The sequence below is a fragment of the Anabrus simplex genome, chromosome 1 (assembly GCF_040414725.1).
Source record: "Anabrus simplex isolate iqAnaSimp1 chromosome 1, ASM4041472v1, whole genome shotgun sequence".
In the NCBI taxonomy this organism is placed as follows: domain Eukaryota; kingdom Metazoa; phylum Arthropoda; class Insecta; order Orthoptera; family Tettigoniidae; genus Anabrus; species Anabrus simplex.
The window spans coordinates 535,040,177-535,067,097 of NC_090265.1; the positions used below are offsets into that span (position 1 = coordinate 535,040,177).

The window sequence follows — 26,921 nt, forward strand, 5'->3', positions numbered from 1 at the left end:
TATGGCCAGTGTCAAAGAGGATGGTTGGTGTGTGTCAAGGGAACTCTAGGAAAAAGGAACAGACAGTCAATTATGTGTTGATAAACTCACAGTTCAGCTAAGACTTGTGTGTTGTGTTCATCTCCTGCTTGTTTGTAATTCATTGAAGGTTTCTATGTTCAAGTAATATTAGTTGTGTAATAAATCTCTTTCAAATCCTACATATGTATGTATTCTTAAAACGTTTAGGAAGCTAAAATTAAGTATTGGTGATGAACATGTTCATATTCAGCACGCAGGCCAACAAGCAATAACCCACTGGTGTTGCATTTTCCAAGACCATACTTCCCCATTACAATTTACCACAGCTGATTATCACTCCCGACTCTGGCGTTGAAATTGCCAAGCAATAATAATTAGTCCTAAGGTGATACTTTGCTGGCGAGTGTGCTCAGCTGGTGACAGAATTCGTATATGGCAAGTCATAAGCTACTCGATTGCAGTGGGAGTAAGCCGGAGGGCATTTACCAGTTATATCTTTTTGGAAAACCCAATACCATACACACGACTCTCACCTTCCCCTCTTCCCTTCCAAAAGATGGTGAAGCCTGATCCAAACTCCACAAGTTTTTCATCACCAGAAAATATGGTTCACTCAAGGCATCAACATTGATATCCACTCTAGCAAGCTCGTGAGTGACAAGTGCTATTTACATTTTGGGCCTGTCATTATTACTTGTATCAAAGAATGTTCTAATATCCCATGTCCCAGTTGTAAATGGCTGATGGTTAGTTTTCTCAGATCGAAAGAGAGCAACTCAATGGGCGCAGTCACCCAGCCAGGCAAATAGCATGACTACTGAAGTTCAGTCCACATTTTCTAGGGCCTTCCCCCACATAGAGTGGACAGCAGTACTCTAAACAGGCCTGCCCAAACAGAGACGCAAGAACAAATTTCTGAGTAGTCACCATCACAAATCTGCCATCACTGTGCAGGTCCAGACTAGAAGATCCCAGTTTCAACTGAAATCTGCTCTTACCACCTTCATCTTACTGCTGTTGGACTCCAAACAGTGAGAGAAGATATGGAAGAAAAAGTGTCACTGACGTGAATTTGTTTAAGGTAGATCCAAATTTGCCAAGGAAAGACCCACACACTATAAACTCTGAGCCAAATCTTGCATCATACATGAAATGTGATATGCAGAGTAGAACACTGGGATTGTAATGGATTGCCACAGACTCAATATACAGCTAACATGCACCTTCACAGCCAGTCTGTCTGGCATGACCTCTGCCTTCAAAACTCTTGGGAAATGAATAGTGAACATTCCTTCTCTGTCCATTTTTTCTGTTGGACCAGAAAGCTTGATGCCTTCCAATGTCATTTCCTCCACTGAGGGGGCCATCATGCCATCTAAAGAGGCTCATCCACCTGAAGCCATTCGTCCCTTAGGGAGTCAAGTTATTTACTGTCACTGAGCAAGTTAGCATTGCGGTTAGGGTCACGTAGCTGTGAGCTTTCATTCGGGAGATTGTGGGTTCAAATTCCAATGTCCATAGCCCTGAAGATAGTTTTCTGTGGTTTCCCATTTTCATACCAGAAACCTTAATCCAAAAGTGTCTAGCATTTGAAAAACTGGATGTCATAAAAAAATAAAATGTGCAATATTTATGCATGGTTTTAAGGCCATGATACTTCCCTCTGCTTCAGAAAGGCTGTAGTTAACAGGAGCCAAGAATACATAATTCTTCATTCTTACCATTCAATGTTTAATCACACTCATTGTGAGCATGGCCACGAGATAGTACCGAGTTTTGAGGAACATAAAATCAGCTTTATGGTCCATATCGCACTTACACAGATTACAACCAAGTATTTTTTATTTTCCACCTTGTCGATACACTAAATTGCTGAGCTCACGTGACCCCACCACTCGTGTGTCCAACGCCACCGCGAAGCTCTTAAGGCAATCTTCAATTCCAAAAGAGGAGGCTAAACATCTGTCCCCGGGGGATGCTGTGCCACCTAGATTATATGGACGGCCTAAGATCCATAAAAGAGATGTTCCCCTCAGACCTATTGTTAGTGCGATAGGTTCTCCTACGTATGCTCTGGCTAAATACCTAAGCAAATTGCTTCAGCCACACATAGGATGTACTGAATCATACGTCAGGGACTCTCGGTATATCGTCAACAAGCTGTCAACCATAACCCTTCAACCTAATGCACTTTTGGTGAGTTTCGATGTGGAGTCCTTGTTCACTAAAGTGCCGATTGACTCTGTCATGTCTCTCATTGAACACCTGTTCCCTGAGGACATTACTAAGCTATTTTACCACTGCATGATGTCCAGCTATTTCTTGTGGGGTGGGAATTTTTACGAACAGACGGACGGAGTGGCTATGGGAAGTCCACTTTCACCCGTAGTGGTTAATTTCTTTATGGAGAATTTTGAGGAGGAGGCTATTGCTTCAGCGCCCATCAAGGTGGTGGTGGTGGTGGTGGTGATTTTTGTTTTAAGAGGAAGTACAACGAGGTAATCATCCTCTCTGAACAAATAAGTGGAAAAGAAGTTTAAAATATAAAACAAAATTATTTATTCAACAAAGGAATTTGGAAACGCAGTACAAAATAAAACAAAAAACAATTATAGTATTAGGCCGAAAGGATTACTAACGTATCAAAAGGGAACGTACGTTCCCTGAGTAACAATACACTTGTAATTTACATACCCTTGATCAGTCCACTGTCGCACATAAAGCGGATGACGAGATCAGCAGTAGTCGCGTCATCGGCTAGTATGCGTTCGAGTGTTTCCTGCAGGCCGAGGCTCCGTCTTAGGCCAGAGAGATCGGCGCACTCTGTGAGGATGTGGGCCACGGTGAAGTCGGCACCACAAGAACACACTGGGGGGTCTTCCCTCTTTAGGAGATAAGAGTGCGTGGATCGTAAATGACCTATCCTCAGCCTGCACAGTACTATGGCCTCTCTCCGTGAAGGTCGGAAAGAGGACAGCCACACGGTAGTTGTCTTCTTAATTGCTCTCAGCTTGTTGGGAGTTCGGATATCTAGCCACTCAGATTCCCAGAACGCCAAGATGGTTCGACGTAGCTGAGAACAAATATCCTTAGCAGGTACATTGACGGGTCTTGGAGGTAAAAGTGCAGCTTCCTTTGCTGCTTCATCCGCAAGTTCGTTTCCCGCAATCCCAACGTGGCTTGGAAGCCACGCGAAAGTAATTCTGGTGCTAGCTTCGCTGAACCTGGCTAGAAGATCATGTATCCGCTGCACCAGTGGGTGTTGCGAGAAACAGGTTTCAATAGATTGCAGAGAGCTTAACGAATCGGTACACAACAGAAAGTGGCTTCTTTCGTCACGCAGTGCAAACTGCAGAGCCTCTAAGATGGCGTAAAGCTCTGCAGTATACACGCTACATACTTTAAGGAGCGAGACCTTCGTACTCATATCATCAATGACAAAAGAGCAACCAACATTATCTCCGATTTTAGAACCATCCGTGAAGATAAGTCTCGCGGCCGGATATTGGTGAACAAAGTCCTGGAAATACCTCCGATGAACGGAGGAATCCGTGTTCACTTTGGGTCCACGGAGTAGATCTAGACGTATATCCGGTCGCAGAACCAACCACGGAGGTACCTCGCTAAGAGTTCGTTCAAGACAACCACCGATATCAATATTCAAACCATGACACAAGCTATCAATCCGAAACCCAACCGGCCGTGTGGCATTCGGCCGGTCTTGGCACCGCTGGTGGTATTGGGTGCGATAGATGCATTGATAGCTTGGATGTAGCGGCATTTCACGAATTTTGGCAGCGTAAGTTAGGATGCCTCCTTATCCGTAAAGGTGGAACTCCCGCTTCAGCGAGCAGGCTGGGAATGGGGCTAGTACAGAAAGCACTCGTTGCCAGCCTTACTCCGCTATGGTGAATACTGTCTAAAAGGCTCAGCGTAGATTTTGATGCTGAGCCATAAGCTGCACTTCCATAGTCAATTCGGGAGAGGACCGTCGTCGGTAAAATCGTAGCAGTACCGCACGATCAGCCCCCCACGAAGTGCCGCTGAGAAACTTAAGCATGTTAAGTCTCTTCATGCAGGCAACCTTTAACTGACGGATGTGTGGCTGCCACGTAAGTCTCTTATCAAAATGGAGACCCAGGAATTTGCAGGTGTCAACCACTGGTAAGACACTGTTTCGCAAGCGGAGCTCTGGCTCGGGATGCACAGGCCGACGTCGACAGAAGTGTACAACTGAGGTTTTCGCTGCTGAAAATCGAAAACCATGTTGCAGGGCCCATCTGTCGACTCGGTTAATAGCTTGCTGTAGCTGTCTCTCAGCAAACGCCACCCTTCCGGAGCTGTAATGTAGACCTAAGTCGTCTACAAACAGCGATGGAACGACTGCGGGCCCAGCAGCGGCAACTATGCCGTTGATGGCGATTGCGAACAGCGTGACACTCAGTACCGATCCCTGAGGTACTCCATTTTCCTGAACGTAATATTGAGAAAATGCATTCCCTACTCGGACTCGAAAGAGACGGAGGGACATGAAGTTCTCAATAAACGTTGGCAAATTTCCCCGAAACCCCCACTGGTGTAGAGTGGAGAGAATCCCATATCACAAGGTAGTATCGTAAGCTTTTTCCAGGTCAAAAAACACGGCGACTAGGTGTTCCTTCCGGAGAAAGGCCTCCTGAATGGCGCTCTCCAGTCTGACCAGATGATCAGTGGCAGACCGATGAGAGCGAAAACCACACTGGTAGTTAGACAAGAGGCCCTCCCTTTCCATGGCCCACACAAGACGCCGGTTAACCATCCTTTCAAATAGCTTACAGAGGCCATTTGTAAGGCATATTGGCCTATAACTATCCAGAAGTTTTGGATCTTTACCTGGCTTGGGAATTGGTATTACAATTCCCTCACGCCATTGAGATGGAAACACTCCCTCACTCCATATTCTGTTGAATAGGGTGAGGATATCCTTGAGACATCTGTCACTCAAATGCTTAAGCATTTGATTATGGATTTTGTCCGGTCCAGGAGCCGTATCTCTGCACAGCGCAAGTGCACTTCGCAACTCCCACTCCGTGAAGGCCACGTTGTAGGGATGCGAAGCACTAGAGGCAAAAGAGAGATGGTGGGCCTCTGCTTCGCGCTTAATTGGAAGAAATGCAGGGTCGTATCTCCTAGAGCTGGACGTATCTGCGAAATGTGACACGATGTGGTCTGCAATGACTGAAGGAATCGTAACTATATCTCCATTAATGGAGATTCCGGGTACTGAGGGCACATTCTGTACTCCGACAATTCGGCGGAGTTTTGTCCACACTTGTGATGACGGAGTATGTGCCGTGATGGATGACACATACTTTTCCCACGTAGCTTTCTTACTTTCTCGAATCAAAAAACGGGCCTTCGCGCGCAGACGCTTAAATGCGATATGATTGGCCATCGTAGGATTCCGACGATAATGTTTAAAAGCCCGTCGGCGATCACGTATGGCTGCTGCAATTTCGTCCGTCCACCATGGGACCTGCTTCCGGCGACGAATACCGGACGAGGAAGGAATTGTTTCCTCTGCAGCAGCCAAAATTCGAGTAGTAATGGAAGAGACGTGGTCGTCAACAGACTCCAGCATATCATCAGCCATCACTGCGCGTTTTGTACATTCTGGCCAATTTGCCCGCCGAAGTAACCAGCGCTTGGGTACTTCGGACTGTCTTTGATTCAAGAGAGACAGAATTATCGGGAAGTGGTCACTATCACAGAGGTCGTCGTGAACTTGCCACCGTAGCAGGGGAACTAGCGCACGGCTACACAAAGTGACATCCAGGTGTGAGAATGTGCCATGCGCGCTACTGAAATGTGTCGGTTCCCCTGTATTGAGCACACAAAGATCAAATAGGTTGATCATTCGCTCGAGCTTCCTCCCCCTAGAACAGGAAGACGGAGAACCCCATAGTGTGTTACGGGCGTTCACATCCCCCAGCATGAGGAAAGAAGGAGGCAACTGAGCGATCAAATCTTGTAGTGCATGCATATCAAGGTTATAATCCGGTGGAAAGTACACGTTGCAAACCGTTGTCATTACTGGCAACGGAGTGCGAACTGCAACTGCATCTAGCTGAGTACGGAGCGGTACTTCTTCGCTGAAGATGTCGGAGCGAACTAGGGTACAAACGCCCCCAGTTGCCGCGCCATCCACAGCTACTCTGTCTTTGGAATAAAGACGATATCCTCTCATAGTCGTGTCGTGTCCAGGTCTCAAACGAGATTCCTGTAGACAGACTATGGAGGCCGCATAGACGGATATCAGTTGACGTAACTCAGCTAGGCGACAGTGGTAACTACTGCAGTTCCACTGCAATAGTGTCATTGTGTGGATTGGTAGTGTTGCGAAATTAGGACAATTGCTTGCCCTTCTTTTTGTCAACTACCTGCCATTTTCCGCCATTGTCGGTATTGTCGTCACCATCCACGACAATGAGTGGTTCAGTCTCCATTGTCTCCTCAGAAGAAGGAGGCGCAGTGACTGGACCCTCCGCGGACGGTGATCTCATTGGTCTGGAACAGTGGGCCTTCTTTCTGGGAGAACTAGGTTCTCCAGAAAGTGATCGAACAAGAGGGCATCGGGGCCTCTCGCTCTTGCCCACCGTTTCTCTCTGTTTGGGAGGAGAGCCGGCAGATGGCTTGCTGGATTTCTTCGGTGATCCTGTGGACCCCGACTGAGTTGGAGAAGGCTTCTTCTCCAATTTTTAAAGGGAGCTCTGTGGCTTCACCTTCTCCTCCTTTATGATCTGGGCATTGGAAGGAGGGCTGGACTTTCCAGCCCTATTTGGGGAAGTCTTTCCCCCCGCCCTGTTGGGGGAGGACTTCCCAGCCGAACGTTCCTGGGAAGAGCCCTTCCCAAGCAACGTCGACAGTAACGCTCTTTTCGGTTTTTCACGTGGTGAAACTCCAGTTTCTTTACTTACTGAATTTTGTTGCTGGCTTTGACTTTTCAATGCACTTTCAGTACCGGTGTTCTGTACAAAACTCTGTGGAGTGATCTGTACGTTTGCGACCTTTTCCGCGAATGAGATGGAGAACTCCGGAGCAGCCATGGATTTTAACTTCCTCCGGGCGTCTGGATAAGATAGCTTATCCAGCGTGTAGCTTATCCAGCGTTTTTATCTCCTGGATCTTCTTCTCCCGCTTCAATGTGGGGCACTCCTTGGAGATTGGAGCATGCGTACCCGGGCAGTTGACGCACACAGGTGGTGGTGTGCATTCAACCCCAGCATGCTCGCACTTCCCACACATTTTGCAGGTCGTCGAACCTGTACATCGCAATGAGGTGTGGCCAAACGTTTGACAGTTATAACATCTCATTGGTGCCGGAATGTACGGACGAACAGTCAGGCGATACATTGCTACCTTTATTCGTTCAGGTATGGTCTCAGCGTCGATGGTAAGGATCAAAGCACCCGTATCGAGTAGCTTATCACCCACACGCCTCTTCAACCTCTTCACGTCGGTTACACCCCGACGTGCTAGGTACCGGATCATCGTATCGTCGGAAGACTTAACCAAATCCCTGTGGAATATAACTCCCTTGCAAGAGTTAAGGGTTTGGTGCTTCTCGATTTTCACCTCTACCTTACCGAATAACTTGGCTTTAAGTAGCCGTCTGGACTGTTCAGCCGTAGATGTCTTGATAAGTACGGATCCATCTCGGAGCTTGCGCATCTCGTCGACTTCACCAGCAACAATTTCTTCGATGGAATTGCTTATCATAAAAGGACATTCGTCAAGGAAACTTTTACCATCGACCCTGGAAGCAACCAGGAATCGAGGAAGACGTTCATCACTCATGTAGTCTACAGGAACTGGAGTATACCGCTTACGTTTCTTAGCAATATTTGACGCTGTTTTTTGAAGGGTGCCACCCTTTGTAAAAGAAGGAAGAGAAAGAGGTTCCGTCTTTTGTCCCACGAGTACTCACGGAAATATGAGTTCGACCTCCGGCAGAGCCAAGGAGATTTACTGGAGGCAAGGCTATATACTCCAGAGGGCGCCCGGTATCTGGAGGGGGTCGCTTGGAACTACTCTCCCAGTAGCCATGCATCACCTCGCCACGACCCGAAACTTGTGATTGGGGGAGGATAAAACCTCCGTACTAACCTAATTATTTTTTTATTTTTTTTTAATTTTTTTTTATTTTTTTTCTGTAATGTCTAACCTAATCTACCCGAGGCAGAGAGGGTGGCCAGACAGGAAGAGGAATGAAATTAAAGATGGTGAGAATAGAAGGGTAGAAATAGTGATGAAGAATAAAGAGCACAGACACCTCTCAAGCAACTCGGGGGACACCTTGTTAGTCTGGCCCTACACCGAGGCCTATCCAGCATGGGTAACCCTGAGCTGGCACAGCCTCGGGATCAACAAGCACACAAGCCCCCACACCAACTTCAAGGTCATGGTGTCCCTAGAGGGGGCGCCCATCAAGCCTATAATACGGTGTGATCTGGACAGAAGGTCCTGAGAAACTTCATCTATTTCTAGACCATCTAAATCAGCAACATACGTCAATAAAATTCACTGTGGAGATGGAGTTGGACGAATGCCTTCCTTTCTTGGATGTTCTAGTAAGAAAGAAACCGGACGGCTCCTTAGGACATACCGTCTATCGTATGCCTACCCACACAAATCGCTGTCTCCATGCAGATTCTCACCACCATCCAGCAAAAGAACAAGGCATCCTCACGACACTCGCCAAGAATCAGATAAAAAATTAGATGTATGGCTTTTCAGGCGTTTGCTCTATTAACCAGCGTTTCATCTTAGGTCTGACACTAGACTCTTCAGAGTGGGATGTGTCAGAATTTGTAAGCCATCACATATCCAGATGGAGATGGACACACTCAAAGTCGTGTTTAAGGGTAATGGTTGCAGCGATTTGCAGATTCAAAGAGCCCTACATCCCAGAGAAACGACCAAGCAAATCTCACAAAAGGAAGAAGTGAAGGGAACTGCCTACTTGCCTTACATTCACAACACCACAGATCGAATTGCCAAGGTCCTCCGCAAACACAATATAAAAACCGTGTTTGGCACCGCCACTAAAATTGCTCACAGTCTGAGTAAAACCAAGGACAAATTGTCCCCTCTTTTACATCCTGGCGTATACAAAATTCCCTGTACGTGCGGTAAGGTATACATCAGCCAAACATGCCGGTCCATTGGTACCCGTATCAAAGAACATGAACATATTCGTCTCAACCAACCTGACAAATCGGCAATAGCTGAGCACATTCTATCGTCGGGTCATGACATCATGTTCGAAGATGCTCGAGCTCTTACCCACACTAGACACTACAGGTCGAGAATTATACGGGAAGCTGTGGAAATACGTAGAAATCCTAACAATTTCAACAGGGACACCGGCTATCCATTAAGTAATACCTGGTTGCCAGCCATAAAGAATTTACGTAGGTAGATCCCTTCCCTACCCCTTCACTATTGTTATTTCGTCTCGGTGTTTTCCAAATTCGTACGTTCCTTGTCGCCAGATGTTTCATTCCAGGCTTATGTCTATGTCTTACACCTGTCATATGTTACACAAACACGTTATGTGAACTGCTTAGTTTGATTGTGATGGTTCGGTCAGCTTCCGCTTCGAACGCTAGCGTTGTGCCACGTCCTGGGGTCCATCTGGTGGGGAATAAACGTACCATTTCCACTTCTACTTCTATTATAACGTTCCAAATTCAAAAGTGTCATTGTTTAAGAAGCCTTTCTCATGGACAGTCGAGAATTCTTCTGAGGACGCAGAGCACAGTTTTCTGCGAAACGTTAAGAATTTCACCTTATTTTCTTGACACGGCACAAGCCCAAAAGCCTATACAATATCAGGGTGATTATTTATTACAGAGTGCTGGAGGAAGTGAGCACGCTTACCAAGTAATGCACTCGCTATGACTCCGTAATGGTACAGTAGTGAAACCGTAAATAACTCGTACAGCACAGACTTCCTAATGATAATATTGTCATGAACAGCAACAGCAATGGTCATGAACAGTAATAGTAATCAACTCGTTGCACATGCACACTTGTGTGTGTGTGTGCATGTGTATGCGCACGCTTCCACATCTCATCAACCCCTCCACTAACAATATCCCCAACAGCAGTACTGATCAGGAACAGATTTTCTGGAAGGTAGCTCAGTCCATCAACCCTGGAGGCAACCAAGAATCGAGGCAGATTATCCTCGGACGTTTCTCTAGTGAACAAATCATTGGCATGGTTGAAATGTTTGTGTTTCTTTGTGGTACATTTAAGAAACACCGTTTGAAGGCCAGCAGCCTTAGAAGAATCAAAACAAGAAAAGTCATAATTTCTATTTTGATTTCATAAGTAGCTAGGGAAATAAAGGTCAACCCTCAGCAGAGTTCCGCATGCCAAAGGTAAAGCTTTATAATCCAGAGGGCGCCCAGTATCTGTAGGGGATCGCTAACGACTATTCTCAAGTAGCCATGCGTCACCTCGCCACGATCTGGAACTTGTGATTGGGGGAGAGTGAAACCTTCATATAAACTTATTCTACCTGAGGCAGAGACGCTGGCAAGACAGCAAAAGAAATTAAATTTAAGAAGGTGAGGATGAAAAGTGAGAAATAGACAAAAAAAAAAAGTACAGACACATCTCAGGCAACTCGGTGGACACCTTGTTAGTCTGGCTTTACACTGAGGCCAATCCAGCATGGGTAACCCTAAGCTGGCTAGATCTCGTGATCAACAAGAATACAAGCCCCCAGATTGACATCAAGATAACTGGCATTATTTTAATGTAAAACAGTCATAGCCATATGCAAGGATAGCTTCGTAATATTCTCCAAATCATACATAGTATTTATTGCAGAAATTGCTCTTTCTCTGATGTGAATTCTGTAGGACGTTCCTGATGTCTGTAGAGTTAAACATATTTGAATGAGCTTACCAGATCCAGTTGTTTTATTCCTAGAATTAGCTTCTCATCAGCTGCTACTCTGCCACCTTTCCAGAAAATCCTCTTTAGTAAGGCCTTATACATGATCTTGTATGTTACTGGGAGGAGAGGAGTTCCTCGGTAGTTGTTAATGACCAGGGTATTATGTAATTTATTAACAGCCCCCTACTGATGAAGCTGGGAAGTACAATCGATCTCTTTGGGGACTGACAAAAAATGTATGTAGAAGAACTGGAACTGATGAGCAGAAAGTCTATCTATTTGAAGACATCAGTGTATGAAGAAGTGGAGATTGTCCTTGTCTGGATCTTCTTTTCCTCCTTGAATGTGGGAGAATCCTTGGATTAAGGGGCATTCTCACCTGTGCAGTTTACACACGGGTGGTGTTGTGCATTCTACAATGGTACACGCCCATTTTCCATATGTCCAACAAGTTGCTGAGCCTTGGAAGCACGGTGATGTGTGACCAAAATGTTGGCAGTTGTAACAGCGCATAGTTGCTGGAATAAAAGGTCAAACCATCAGTGTATACACTGAAACTTCAATTCGTTCAGGCAGTGGTGGCTGCTTGTTAAAGGTCAGTATAAAAGCACCCATCTTGTTTTTGTCCTTGTCACCTCATTTTATTGCTCCCTGTTCCCACACTGGACCTGTCATTATGTTAATCCCATTCATATCTCTACTTTTATATACCTATAGAATGTATGTTTGGTAGAACACATGAACCTATTCATTAACTAACATTTTGCAGCAAGGAGACTAAGTTAATCAATTAAAGATAATACCCGGGTCATGCACAACTACCGACGAACCTCTCACCTTCCAGTCATGTACAAGATCCTGTCTAAGGTCTTACTAAGAAGGACAGGAAATCAACTGGACAATCAACTGTGGAAATACCAGGGAGGCTTCAAGGAAGAAATCATCAACCTCAAAAAAGTGCTAGCCTACTCCAAGACTAGAAGCCACTCCCTTCTTGGATTTAGGAAGACCTACGACTCCGTGGACAACCAAACACTTCGTAAAATTTTGGAGGAACTAGGATTAGATAACAAAACCCGCAAACTCATTCTACAGACCCTGACTGATAAATCAGTACTCCATCAGTATCAAGGCTAAAACAGAGGGGTCACTGGAACAGGGTAAAATCAAGTGTAGAAATTTAAGTACCTCAGCAACTAGACAAACCAACTTGTCAGAGAAAGCAGCTCTCTCTGCAGGAGTTACCAAGCTGGAACTGGCATATCGCCTGACTCACAACACCTACAAGAACCGATATCCATCATGCAATCTGAAGCTTAAACAAAGAAACCTTGTATACCATGGAGCGTGTCACTAAACAGAAAAGACTTGACTGAAAAACTGAAACTCAGAAGAATTCTCAGAAAGATCCTAAGCCCAGTACAGGAAGATGAGCAGTACCAGAGAGGTCACAATTCGGAGTTCTTCTCCCAGAAAGAGAGGATTTCTGACTGTGCCAGGAAAAGGAAGGTAGCTTTCTATGGCCATGTAACAAGATTGTCTCCCAACAGATTGATCAATCGCCTATTCAACTTCTGACAAAACAAGAAAGTCTGTATCACCTGATTGACAGAGACTGAGGATATAAAGAATTGGGACTGAGAGACTTAAAAAAAAAAAAACAGGCTGTGAGAAAGATCTTCAAGGAAGTCTGTGGCATTCTGGAAAAAATCTCTAAAGAACAAAGAGTTACACCAGGAGAAGATGTAATAATATTGGCAAAACGGTATGTTAAAATAACTGTCCACCTAGTCAATACAAATACCTACATTTGTTTACAATTGTTAAATTGCAAATACATTACATGTTACTAACTTGACAATTATATTACCACTTTTCTATTCCATTGTAAACTGTCAATATGGAATCACGTTGAAATGTATCGTATGCAGAAAAATATACAGCAAAATAAAATAAGACAAAATAATGTGAGCACTACTTAAACTAATGAAGGGTATGTTACAAGTTGTCCTAGAATATATAACACTGTTTAACATCTAGGACAAAAAAGGATCATTCGGACAATGGGTGTAAAAATTTATAACTGTAATAAATAAATACATATTTTTGTTTTTGCTAGTTGCTTTACGTTGCACCGATACAGATAGGTCTTATGGCGATGATGGGATAGGGAAAGGGCTAGGAGTGTGAAGGAAGCGGGCATGGCCTTAATTAAGGTACAGCCCCAGCATTTGCCTGGTGTGAAAATGAGAAACCACGGAAAACCATCTTGAGGGCTGCTGACAGTGGGGTTCGAACCCACTATCTCCCGGATGCAAGCTCACAGCTGCGCGCTCCTAACCGCACGGCGCCAACTCACCTGGTAATAAATAAATAAATAAACCAATTTGGACTGCAATAAATGAATATTCTCTTTCCAGTTTCAGGTGACCCAGAACTAGTGAATGAGATTTTGTTTTTGTTTTACAAGTTGCTTTACGTTGCACCGAGACAGATAGGCCTTATGGTGGCGATGGAATAGGAAAGGGCTACGAGTGGGAAGGAAGCGGCTTTGACCTTAATTAAAGTACAGCCCCAACATTTGCCTGGTTTGAAAATGGGAAACCACGGAAAACCATTTTCAGGGCTGCCGACAGTGGAGTTTAAACCCACTATCTTCTGAATGCAAGCTCATAGCTGCACGCCCCTAACCACATGGTCAGGGGATGGGAATACTCTATTCTACTAAAAACATCATTCTGGGTGGTTAAATTTCCTCTCGTATGATGTACAACTCATTCTGTATTTGATTTCTGTGGGAAAAGAAAGCACGAGGTATACATATATTTATTCAGTATAAATTAATCTCCATTCTTCACAACACTGTCAGGCTCGAAAAATTATAATATAGTACGTAAGGTGAATAAATACAATACACTTAATGCATTTTATAACAAAACTAACTTTTCTAACCACTCCAAAAATATTTCTGGTCAAATTTCTTTCTCAGGAAAAAACACAAGTTATAAAATATAAGTTCAAACATACCGTACTGCCTCCAAATCCAGGATGATTCCAACCAAGAACAGAAAAACCCAACTCTATTGGTGTCGCCATTGTTCCAATTTCGTAAAAGCCTGCATTTCCTTCCGAGCACAGCACCAGGATACTACCATTGTCATGCCTATTACATGAAGAAAATACTGCAGAAGACTGAAAAATGATGAGCATTAAGACTTATAACTCAGCATATGGGAGGAAGATAAGTAAGAAATAGGGGGAGAAGAATCATGACAGATATCAGTGTAATAACAACAAATAATGATGATTACCAAGATAAAGAAAACTGTTTGAATAAAAAAATGAAAGAATTTAGTCTTGTCCAAAATCAAAAATGTATTTGCAGCTATAAAGCATTACATAATGCAATAGGCTGCGTCACAGTACAATTAGTAAATAATCACATATATTGACATTTGAAAAGAAACACTTCTATAAAAAAAAAGAGATGAACTACTTATAAAATTGCTAATCATCATCATAAGCAGTTTCCAGCTGTTTGCCAGGCCTGCTTTAAACTGTTAATGTAAGGTATTATTCACAAAATAATTTGTATGATATTGAAACAGTATGCAACAGCTTATAATTTACATTGTCTGTGGCAAAATACATATTTGTATTAGTAGGAGATAGTCTGCGAGAAATACGGGCGGTCGCATAGTTTGACCTGGGGCGCCAGTCATGTAATTGGTCAGCAGTTACGTACAAGGTATGACACGCAGAGTGAAGTGTCTAGCGAGTTCATAAACGACAGTTCTGTCTTGTTTTTTCCAACAGATAGAGGATATATAGGATCAATTTTACGCAAAATGAAGTTCGATTGTGTGACCGGGATGGCAGAGTTCATTCAACAAGTTTCCCTGCATTCAGCGATGTCAGACATATTCTATTCTGACAATGTTTGTTAAATGGAAGCTTCGAGAAACATTGAGTAGAGACTTGTTTTATTTTGGTACAGTGAGTAACGTATGTGCGAATTGGAAGCTTCAAGAAGGGTCACAGAATTCTGAAGTCAGTTACGAAGTGGCTTGTCTAACTACCTTAAAACTTATATTATGTAGAGACAGGGACAACATTACGACCGCAGGATGTTTCGAGAAGTTTGCAAGTTTGGATTCTCGTTTGCCAGTACGAAGAATGACAGTACTCTTCAAATAGTAAAATATATTTTTGTAAATGCTGCATACAGTGAACTCAGCCGAAGCATGAGTGGGTTTGATTTGCCGCGGTCAAGTGAACTGTAATAAGTTAGGCTGGCAGTGACGCATAAACCTCACTCCTAGTTAACTTGAAGTGAAACTCTTTGCAATTGTAACTTAGGCATTAATAACAGATACTTTTTTCTGTAACTGTGTGTGGTACATTTTTAGGTAAGAAATTGGGGCGCGGGTTTTATTTGTGTTAAGGTTGGCAACACATTCCTGGCTCACCTAGTTTTCGATATTGGTATTAGTTCGCCACTAGCTAGGAAATAAATGCCTGGCAACTGAAAGGAAGTAAATGTATGAACTATTACGAATATATACAAATTTGAATGGGGTTGCTGTGATGGGAAACGTGTAGTTGTGCGTGGGCCCAGTGTTGCCAATTCAGCGGTTCTCCCGCTAGATCTGGAGGCTTTTAATGTTAAGTTAGCGGGTGAAAATCAACGACAGTGGCTATCGGGTTTTCTAGTGGGTTCTAACTTATGAATATCAGGAATCTAGCCAGAAATATCATTGCTATTAAATACGATTTTAATTATCAGTATAGTACTGACAACCCTAAATATGTATTAGTAAGCAAGTAAGCAAGTAAGCTGATGTACCCGTGCTTCGCTACGGGATTCTCAGAAAGGCTGTCCTTATAGTTTTCCTAACTGATGTCAACTTAGGCCGTTACAAAAACGTCAGTAGGAATGTAGCGATTAAAAGCAATGTTATATAAAATACTTGATCAAATGAAAAACCACACATTTTCTCACTTTTAACAAACAGTACTACGGTGCCGATCTAACAGCCCAAAGTTCCAATGCTGGAATGATCAGGCCGCACACAGCCGTGAACACTCCTCTTCCATTATACCGTTAAATATGCACACTGCTCATTCCAATCAGTGCCTTAGAGTACGGACTGTATAGTTTGCATGCTATGATGAACCAGTTTGTTACATACCAGTAGTATTACAAATTTTATGAAAAAAGGTATGGGATGCTAAAGAAGAATGTTAACTAACTCCCCAGGTACTTCCCGCCAATATTCATACAGGCTGTTATACTCAGTCGACTGGTTGAGTTGGCCGTGCGATTAGAGGCATGCAGCTGTGAGCTTGCATCTGGGAGGTAGTGGGTTCGAACCCCACTGTCGACAGGCCTGAAGATGGTTTTCCGTGGTCTCCCATTTTCACAGCAGGCAAATGCTGGGGCTGTACCGTAATTAAGGCCAGGGCCCCTTCCTTCCCACTCCTAGCCCTTTCCTATCCCATCATCACCATAAGATTTATATGTGTTGGTGCGATGTAAAGCAAATTACGAAAAAATATACATTGTATACAGCAGTAATCATGTCTATTGGAGATGAGTGGCAACAGAGACACAAAGCACATCACAACAAACAATGGTCAATGTAATGTTATTGTTGATCAATGTTATGAGCTTTCTGTATTGTAGGCCTTCACATTTAGTTTTCTTTCAACTCTCTAATATTAGGACGTCTTACAAAATTATTTATAGCGTAGACTGTAGTTCCTTATTCCCCGACTTTACATACCAATTTTCTTCTTATTTCTTTGATTTTGGTGAAAGGATAACGGAAAATAACCCTGTGCATTCATCTTAATCCTTCTTTTCTTGACTTCCAATAGTTCTTCATCCTTTCACTTAGCTGTTTCCTCCTCTCTTGTGTCCAGATGTTATTATCACCTTTCCTCTTTTCCTTCTCCTGGAAGCCATTGAAATTTTGTATCAAACTTCTGAAAGTTGTTCTTTCTTGTATTATATACCGATTTCATTGAATTCTGTTTACCCATTTTCTTGTGACTCGGCACTGGTATGGACTTAGCAACAAAAATCAAAACACATGAATATCTCTGTTATCATAGCCGGGACGGTAAAAGTGTATAAGACATAAATGATCGGAAATTTAATGCTATGTAACTTTAGTTATGTAGTATTTGACGATAAGATCACTAATAACACAAATATTTGAAACTTAAATTTTAGGCCTTCCTCTAAACTACCATGTCACTCAGCATTAATAAAATTAATTATAGCCTAGATTGTAGAAACTTATTCCCCAACTTTTTATACCGATTTTCATTCAAATAGGACCTCTAATAACAAATATTTGAGAATTACATTTTAGGCCTTCCCCTAAACTACCATTTCTCTCAGCGTGAATAAGATTATTTATGGCCTAGATTGTAGCGGCCTTTTCCTGGACTTTACACGCTGATTTTTATTAAATTCTCTTTGGCCGTTTTCTCGCGATGCATATACATACATACATACATACATACATACATACATACATACATACATACATACATACATACAGACAGACAGGAATTACGGAAAATTAAAAAGTGCATTTACTTGTTACTATGGACACGAGCGATACAGAAATACCATTTTTTAAAATTTCTGAGCAATGTACAGACAAAACTCTTATTATATATATAATTCGCTGGGGCCATCAAGGACCACGTTAAGTCTTGTTGCATTTGACACTGAACTTGGCCTTCTTTAGAGCCCAAATTTCCCTCATTCTTTGCGAGTGGGCCTGCTTACGCTGAACTGTCTCTTCGGCTGCTCGTCTCGGTTTAGCCCGTTCGTCAATATTTTCTTGCGGAAGAGATCTCTGTTAAGGGCGTCTTCAGCTGAGATATGTAGCATTTGCAGGTCTTCTTTGGTATTTCTAAACCAGGGAATTGTGGTTTTGGGGTTTGAATCAAAAAAGTGAAAGATTTCTTTAGTTAACTTTCTTCCGTCCATTCTTTTCAGATGACCGTAAAATCGTGCCCGTCTTTTTCTGATCGTGTCTGTAATTTTCTCTATTTTGCTGTAGACTTCCTTGTTGGATCTCTTTTGATGGACTCCATTTCTGTACTTTGATCCCAAGATTCCTCTCACAATTTTGCGTTCTCTTTTCTCCAGTTCTTCAAGGAGTCCTTTGTTGGCATTTAGAGACAGGGTTTCGGCTGCATATAGAACTACTGGCTTCAGAACTGTTTCATAGTGACGTATCTTGGTGTTTTGGGAAAGGCATTTTTTGTTGTAGATTGTGCGGGATGTTTGGTAGGCTATTTCCAGTTTGCGTACTCGCTCCTGAAGTGCTTCTTTGTCCAGTCCATTTTTCATGATGATCTCACCCAGGTATTTGAATTTGTCTACTCGGGTGATGTCCCCGTATTTTGTATGGAGTTTTGGTGGAGCCTCTTTGATGTTAGTCATTACTTCTGTTTTCTCAAACGATATCTGCAAACCAGTTTGTTCGGCAATTTCCTTTAAAATTTCACCTTGAGCTCTAGCGGTTTCTATGTCGTTTGAGAGAACAGCAATATCATCGGCAAATGCTTAGCAGTCTGTTGCGATCCCCTTGGATTTGGTTCCTATTCTCAATGGACTGTAGTTGGTTTCCTGTAATCTCACCTGCCAGGTTCTGATGATCTTTTCAAGAACACAGTTGAAGAGTATCGGGGATAGCCCATCACCTTGTCGGACTCCTGTTTTGATGTCAAAGGAATGTGAGACACATCCGTGGAACTTCACCTTGGATTTTGTATCGGTCAGGGTAGCTCTAATTAATGCCAGCAGTTTCAAATCAACTCCAAATTCATTTAAGATGTTTAGCAGGACTTCCCGGTCAATGGAGTCGTACGCTTTCTTAAAGTCCACAAAGACAGACACATACTGCTTGGACCTTAGTGTACAATATCTGATGATCGTTTTCAGATTTTGGATCTGTTCAGCTGTTGAGCGACCTTTTCTGAACCCTGCTTGGTATTCACCTATTTGATGTTCGACTTGTGCTTCCAAACGCTCCAGGATGGCAAGTGATAGAATTTTGTAAGTCACGGGTAGCAAAGATATTCCTCTGTAGTTGTTGATGTTCTTCATGCTGCCTTTTATGTGTAATGGATGGATCAAAGCTATTTTCCAATCTTCGGGTAGGGTCTCCTTGTTCCAAATTTCTTCTATTTGCTTTTGCAAGATATCAAGTGATTCCTCTGGGGCATATTTCCGTAGTTCTGCTACTACTGAGTCTTCCCCCGGCGCTTTGTTATTTTTGAGACGGGCAATGTGGCGCTTGATTTCATCTCTGTCGGGTGGTCTGGAATCTGGGTACCTGAGTAAGGGTTCCTTGGTCCCAATGGCGCTTTGAGGTTTAGAGCAATTAAGTAAATTCTTGAAGTAATCTGCCAGAATGCTGCAATTTTCTTCATTTGATGTCGCCAGTGTGCCGTCCTTTCGCTCAAAGCATAGAGATGGTGGTTTATAGCCAGTGAGTTTGCATTTGAAGGCTCTGTAGTACTCTCTGCTTTCATTCTTCCTAAAGTTTTGTTCTATCTTTTCAATGAGAGATTTTTCGTATTTATGTTTCTCAGTTCTGAACACCCTAGCTGCTTGGGCACGTTGGGTTTTGTAGGTTTCCCAATCATTTTCTGATTTCGTAGAGTAGTACTGTTTCCAAGCATTGAGTCTTTCTTGGAGGACTGATTCGCAGGTACCATTCCACCAGGCATGCTTTTTGCCTCTCTTGATTTCTGCAACGTCTTTGGCGGCCTCAACAAGAAGACTTTTGGCGTTGTTAAAGTCAGTATCATTTGGTCTAGCTTTCTCCTGGAACTCCTCGACCCTTTGCCGAAGTTTATCATTGTCGAAGCGTGTGATCTGTTTGGTTGTCTTCCTTGTGTTTGCGGGAATTGGTTTGAATTTGATAAGAGACATATAATGATCTGAGGCCACATTGATGCCTTTCTTTACCTTGACATTCATAATCTCAGGGCTGTTTCTCCTGGAGATTGCAACATGATCTATTTGGAACTCTCCGAGAGCTTGGACGGGAGAACGCCAAGTCATTTGCTTTCTGGGTAGATGGCGAAAGTGGGTCGACATGACCTACAGGTTGTGATTTTCGCAAATGGACACCAGTCTTTTGCCGTTGGGATTGGTTCTTTTGTGAGCATGGTAATTTCCTATAACTCTCTTGTACTTCTGTTCACGACCTAGTTGGGCATTGAAGTCACCCAAAAGAAGCTTGACATGGTGTTTGGGGATTTTGTTTAATTTTTCATCCAGTAGGTCCCAGAAATTATCAACTTCGTCTGGATCAGACTTGTTCTTATCGTTTGTAGGAGCATGTGTGTTAACTAGGGCATAGGTTTTGTTCGCGCATTTAATTGTGAGTATAGACAATCTGTCATTCACAGGTTCGAAATTTGCAACCGATTTAAGGATCTTGGTTCTAACAGCAAACGCGGTTCCAAGCATCACAGCTCCATTGAGGATTCCTCTTTGCGCTTTGCTCTTGAAAAATCGGTAGCCTTCGGATTCAAAAATCTCTTCATCTGGCTACCTTGTTTCCTGTAGGGCCATTATGAATATCTGATTTTCGTGAAGAGCTTTGGTGAGGGTTTTCAGCTTGTCAGTTTGTGTAAGTGAATTTATGTTGAAAGTTGCTAGAAAGGTTTTAGATTTTGGCCTGAGTTTTTGACTCTTCGGGGTACACCGAGACGCTCCGACTCGTCTCTTGCATGATGTCGAGTCTCCCCCAGAATCCGAACGAGACTCGTGCGCCGTGGCGTTCACGACGAGGGATTTATCCGAAGGTTTACCCCCTGGGGTATATTTCTTGAAATGTTGTGCCATCATGCTTTTTGACTTGACTTTGCTTTGGACGGGTACCCATCCTTTTACAACTAGGGTTGTTAGCCCTAGAGGTTGCCTCAAGATGTTTTCTGGCTTCTGGTCATTTACCAGTCTTCGCCGTAACCCTGGCAAGGGACCAGTTTTTTTTTTCACGGTGGTATTTTATTTCCCTACTACCCTCTGACTCTGCTGGCGGCAGAGCCAGCGAGCTTCCCCAATTCCAATGGGACGCGCCCGATGGAGGTAACCGGTAAATCCCCACACGGGTATATATATATATATATATATATATATATATATATATACAGATTTTGATTAAAATAGGAAATAAGGAAATTGGTGTCTTTCTGGTGTAATCATCTGTCTCGCTTTTTGCGACTCTACTTCAGATGACACGGAAGCTGCTCTATCTCAGAAGCATATTATATGATCCTGGTCTCTGTGACCTGTCAACAGGTGATGACAGCCCTTATTCCGCCAGCCAGCCCTTATCTTCCAGGCCGTGTCTTCCAGACTGTGATGCAAGAGACAATGAATGTTCCGATCTACAGGGAATGGAGCCTCTTGCAAGTCCAGATTAATGAAATACCTGTGACATAAGTATGCCTACTTGTTAACTTTCATGGCAAATATATTTTATAGCAGTGATAATGTCTTTTTATCATCCCAAATATGTTCAAGCAAAGCAGCTATATCCATAAATTTACATGTTCATATTTGTGTAAAGACCACATGGACCTCACGGAGTGTTATGAAATGTTTGTTTATGCCTACACTAATCTTCAATGGAAGGAATTTTAGTTCATTTCATTCTTTTTTTAAAAATAAACCTTCCCAAAATTAGGGTGCAGGGATTATTTGGCAGTGATGATTATTTGGATAAATATGATATTATTTATTTAAAAAATTACATTTATTATTATCTTTTTTCCTTAGGCTAGTTTTGTGGAGACTTGTTTATATTTTCTATGGTTGAAATGCAGTCCTCACAGCAGTTCTTTTATTAGTTGCCTTTACAGGAGTGATATGCTTCGAGTTAATGTAGTTATTTAATATTAGAATAAATCCCCTACAGTGATAGGGTTCATTCGGTCATTCGAAGGGGGTAATGACTGTTATGAATTTAGGAGTTTATATTTTTTTAATGAATGTGTAACCAAACTGATTGTGATATGATAGAGTATTCTGAATTACGCAAGGCCGCACGAGGAGAAATGAAAGCTGATTTACTGAGATTCAGGGAAGATACTTTAAGAGCAAGCTTAATGAACAAGACGATTTTAAAGACAGCCAAACGTAAACTCATAATTGGTAAAAAGCAGATAATAGCATTTGAAGGGAATAATATCCGATCACTGAAAAGGTTTTGATACTTTCTTTTATAGCGATTTATATAGCAAATCAAAGGAAGTTTTGACGGGACCTTCACTAAATGATCTACCGAACGTTCCAGATATACTCCCATCGGAACTGCTCCAGGTGATGATGCTCTTGGTGTTGACATCCTCAAACTTACAGGATAGGAAACAATAATCTACTTAGCAAAAGTGTTTACTTAATGTGCGCACTCAGCTTCAATCCCACCATCGTGGAACAAAGTGAAGATAATACTGGTACATAGGAAAGGAAATATTCATATCAAAAACTATCGTCCTATCAGAGCATCCATGGCTCAGGCGACAGCGCACTGGCCTCTCACCGCTGGGTTCCGTGGTTCAAATCCCAGTCACTCCATGCGAGATTTGTGCTGGACAAAGCGGAGCCAGAACAGGTTTTTCTCCGGGTACTCCGGTTTTCCTTCATATTTCATTCCAGCAACACACTCTAGTACCATTTCATCTGTCATTCATTAATCAATGCCCCAGAGGAATGTGACAGGCTTCGGCAGCCAGCACAATTCCTATCCACGCCGCTAGATAGGGGCCTCATTCATCCCATTCCTGACCCGGTCGAATGACTGGAAACAGGCTGTGGATTTTTCATCATCCTATCAGCTTGCTCTCCATTTTATAGAAGCTTTTTACAAAGATCTTGTTAAATCGAATCAGTTTCACTCTAGATTCAGCCCAGGTTATTGAACAAGCAGGATTCTGCACCAACTTTTGCACAATAGACCACATTCTGACTATTAGAGAAATGATTAGCAGAGCATGTGAAAACCAGCTACCTCTCTATTATTGCCTTTGTTACATTTGAGAAAGGCATTTGACTCTGACAGCCATACAGCTCTCATGCAAGCTTTAAGCGAACAAAGAGTGGAAGCAGCTTACATCAAACTACTCCATGTTATCTATGATACTTCTTCAGCCTATGCTAATATCAGTCAATCAATCCAAGAATTTCTTCTTAAAAGGGGTGTCAAACAAGGCGACCCCATCTCTCTGAAACTGTTTTCAGCTGTCCTGGAGATGGCTATGTCAAATCTGTGCTGGGAAGGAAAGGAATTGGAATTAATGGGGGAAGTCTTAATAACTTGAGATTTGCAGATGATGTTGCTTTACTGGCAAATTACTTTGATGATCTACAAACCTTAGTTACAGATCTCTTACTGGAATGTCAGTGGGTCGGCTTAAGCATGAACCTTTCCAAAACGAAAGGTCATGTCCATGCCATGACAGTGGAGTGTGTTGCTGGAATGAAAGATGACAGGGAAAACCAAAGTACCCGGAGAAAAACCTGTCCCAACTCCACTTTGTTCCAGCACAAATCTCACATGGAGCGACTGGGATTTGAACCACAGAACCCAACAGTGAGAGGCCAATGTGCTGCCGTCTACGCCACGGAGGCTTGTTGGATTTCTTACCTACTGACATCAATTTAGTCTTCGTAAAGCTCATTTTCATACCATTCTCATTGCACCTATTTTCAAGTTTCAAGATTTTAGACTGCAGGCTTTTGGCACAATCTGCCATTAAGACTGAGTTGTCAGCACTGGCCAGACTGCTTACCACATTTCCACCTAACTGAATCCCTCCCTGCCACTTTATACCTTTCAGCAGATGATCCATATAAACTACAAACAAAGCTGAAAGATTACAGCCTTGTTTAACCCCGGTAAGTACCCTACCATCAATTCTCACTGCAGCCCAATTGTCAACATTAATGCCTTTGATTGATTTTAATAATCTACCCTTAATCCCATAGTCCTCAGTATAGCAAACATCTTTTCCCTCGGTACGCTGTCATGTACTTTCTCTAGATCTATGAAACAAACATAACTGTCTATTCCTCTCATAACATTTTTTAATTACCTGGCGCATACTGAAAATCTGATCTTGACAGCCCCTCTGTGGTATCAACTTAAAACCATACTAGTTTTCATCCAACTTCCTCTCTACCGCAGATCGCACCTTCCCTTCCAAGATGCCAGTGAATACTTTGCCCGGTATACTAATCAATGAGATACCTCGACAGTTGTTGGAATCCTTCCTGTTCCCTTGCTTATAGATAGGTGCAATTACTGTTTTTGTCCACCCTGCTGCTTGACCTAGCCTAGCCTTTCCTAACTGTCCACTGTTCGGAACTTCTCACTAATTATATCCATGTACTTCTGTCTAATTGGCCCATCCTGGAGATTTTCTACCCTTATTCGTTTGCAGACAGATTTCACTTTCTCTATCCTAGGCCTAGAGATACTTAGTTCTCTACAGATCAGATAGTAGTATCAATGAAACACCCCGTAATACCCATATATTACATGTAATTAATCTCATAATGGAACCATATTGAAGTTGATATATTAAAATTATAAAATTTTATTTACAATGACCTATTCAATACATTACAATATACTCATTGGATTATAGTATAATCATGAAGTATCTTAAATAATGGGACATGTTTTGTTCAGCATAGTGAACATCAGCATTTAATGCACAAAGACTAGGTCAGGGCCCTGAGTTTAAAAATGATCAAAATAGTATCCTCATATCAAAAGAGTAACCGTGTCACAATAAAAGAGTGATCATCAACGATCAACACAATATAAACAATAAATAGACTTGAGATTGTAACAAAATATGTGCAAAATAAAAACAATCATGGGGTTGTTAAAGTATAACAATAGGCATTGTGGAATTAAAATGTACATCAATGCGTGAAGCATGGATTAAATGAAAAATTGCGAGGTTGGAATTCCTTCAAATTGATTAAAAACAAAAGTTAAAATAGGGTTCGTTGAATCATCACATGTCTAAGTTGAACCAGTCAAAATGCACATAACAGCAATACAGACTAAGGTTTACGTATGACGTGAACGCCAAAGTTTGTGAATTCCATAGGAGAGACACAATCTTGATATCACAAGAGTTCAACTTGAGCTAGTCAATATGCACGTGCTAGCAATAAGACCAGGAAGCTGTATGTGACGTGGAACACCAAATAGTTGGACATTGAGAAAACCTATGACAGTGTACCAAGGGAAAGAATTTGGCAATGCATGAGAGAACTTCAAGTGCGAGACAGCCTTGTAGACAAAGTGAAAGTGGGAATAGAAGTTGTATTCAAGTAGGGCGTGGTTTGTCGGACTGGTTTGACACAAAGAGAGGAGTGCAGCAGGGCAGTTCATTGTCACCACTTCTATTTATTATTGTGATGGATGTAGTACTGAAATCTATTAAAAGGAAAGAAATGGAGATATCAAAGCCTTCACATTTGCATATGATGTTGTGATCTGGAGTGACTCAGAAGAGGAATTGGGAGAGAGAATGCAAAGCTGGAATGAGGAGTATAAGAAATATGGTTTAAACATCAGTAAGACCAAGACGGTGGTGATGAAAGTGTATGGTGAATAATGTATGGGAAAGTGTATGAAGCCCAACTGGACAGCGTTCTAGTTTTCAAATACCTGGGTAGCGTTCTATCAAATGACAACCTAGCAAAACATGAGGTGAACAACCGAATCAATAAGGCAACACAATGTTACCACCAGGAAAGACACCTGCTGTGGGATGAACAAATACCTATGAAAACAAAAATGGCATCGTACAAGTCCTATTATAGACCAATTCTTACATACAGCCTTGAAACCACAACACTGACCAATAGAGATAGATTTAGTTAAGAACGATGTACTGCTGAGAGGTCATGATTGGGACAAGTTGGTGGAGGAGGAATGGTACAAGGACAGAATGAGATGAAGGAGGCTCATATACCACACCCAGGAAACTGGAGATGGTTTATGATGATGATGATTATTATTATTATTATTATTATTATTATTATTATTATTATTATTATTATTATTATTATTATTATTATTATTATTATCATCATCATCATCATTATACTATAATCCAATGAGTATATTGTAACGTACTGAATAAGTGGTTGTAAATAAAATGTTATAATTTTAATATACCCATATATTCCTAACAAATTTCCTGAATTCGAAGTCAGTTAAGATATAGTCTAATATGGATCTGGTACCCCTACCCTCCCATATGTAGCGGTGAATAGCCTTATGCTTGAAGAATGTATTCATAACTGCTAAACCCATACTACCACAAAACTCCAGCAAACTCTTCTCATTCCTACTATCTTCCGTATCTTCCCCACATTTACCAACCACCCTTTCGTATCCTTGAGTTCTATTTCCAACTCCCACTACCAAATTGCCTATTAGAACTATCCTATCCTTGCTGTTGATCCTGACAACGATGTCACTCAATGCTTCATAAAACTTTTCAATTTCATCCTCATCTGCACCCTACCGTGGTGAAGACACTGAGACAATTCTCATCTTAATTCCTCCAATTGCCAAATCTACGCACATCATTCGCTCATTTACGTCCCTAACAGAAACTATGTTGTGTGCAATAATATTGCTGATGAACAGCCTTACCCCACACCCATCAAGTACACTTTATAATGTCCTATCTCTTCCTAGTTACTCCCCTTTCCTGAATATCACTTACTGCTAGTACATCCAAGATACATCCTCTTTGCTGACTCAGCCAGTTTTACTTTCTTTCTTTCTTTCTTTCTTTCTTTCATAAGCCCCATTAATATTGACAGCTCCCCATGGAATTCCACTTCATTCGCCGAGGTATTTCCAAGGAGTCCT

The 26,921-nt window shown here is 42.2% G+C and overlaps 1 protein-coding gene across 1 annotated transcript in view; it reads right to left on the minus strand.

Annotated features, from left to right (window-relative positions):
• Positions 1–26,921, minus strand: part of LOC136857089 (phosphatidylserine lipase ABHD16A) — a 238,201-nt gene that overhangs the window by 155,040 nt on the left and 56,240 nt on the right. Inside the window, exon 7 of the mRNA XM_067135477.2 lies at positions 13,999–14,134. Coding sequence (XP_066991578.2) covers positions 13,999–14,134 — 136 coding nt within the window. The remainder of the gene's footprint in view (positions 1–13,998; positions 14,135–26,921) is intronic.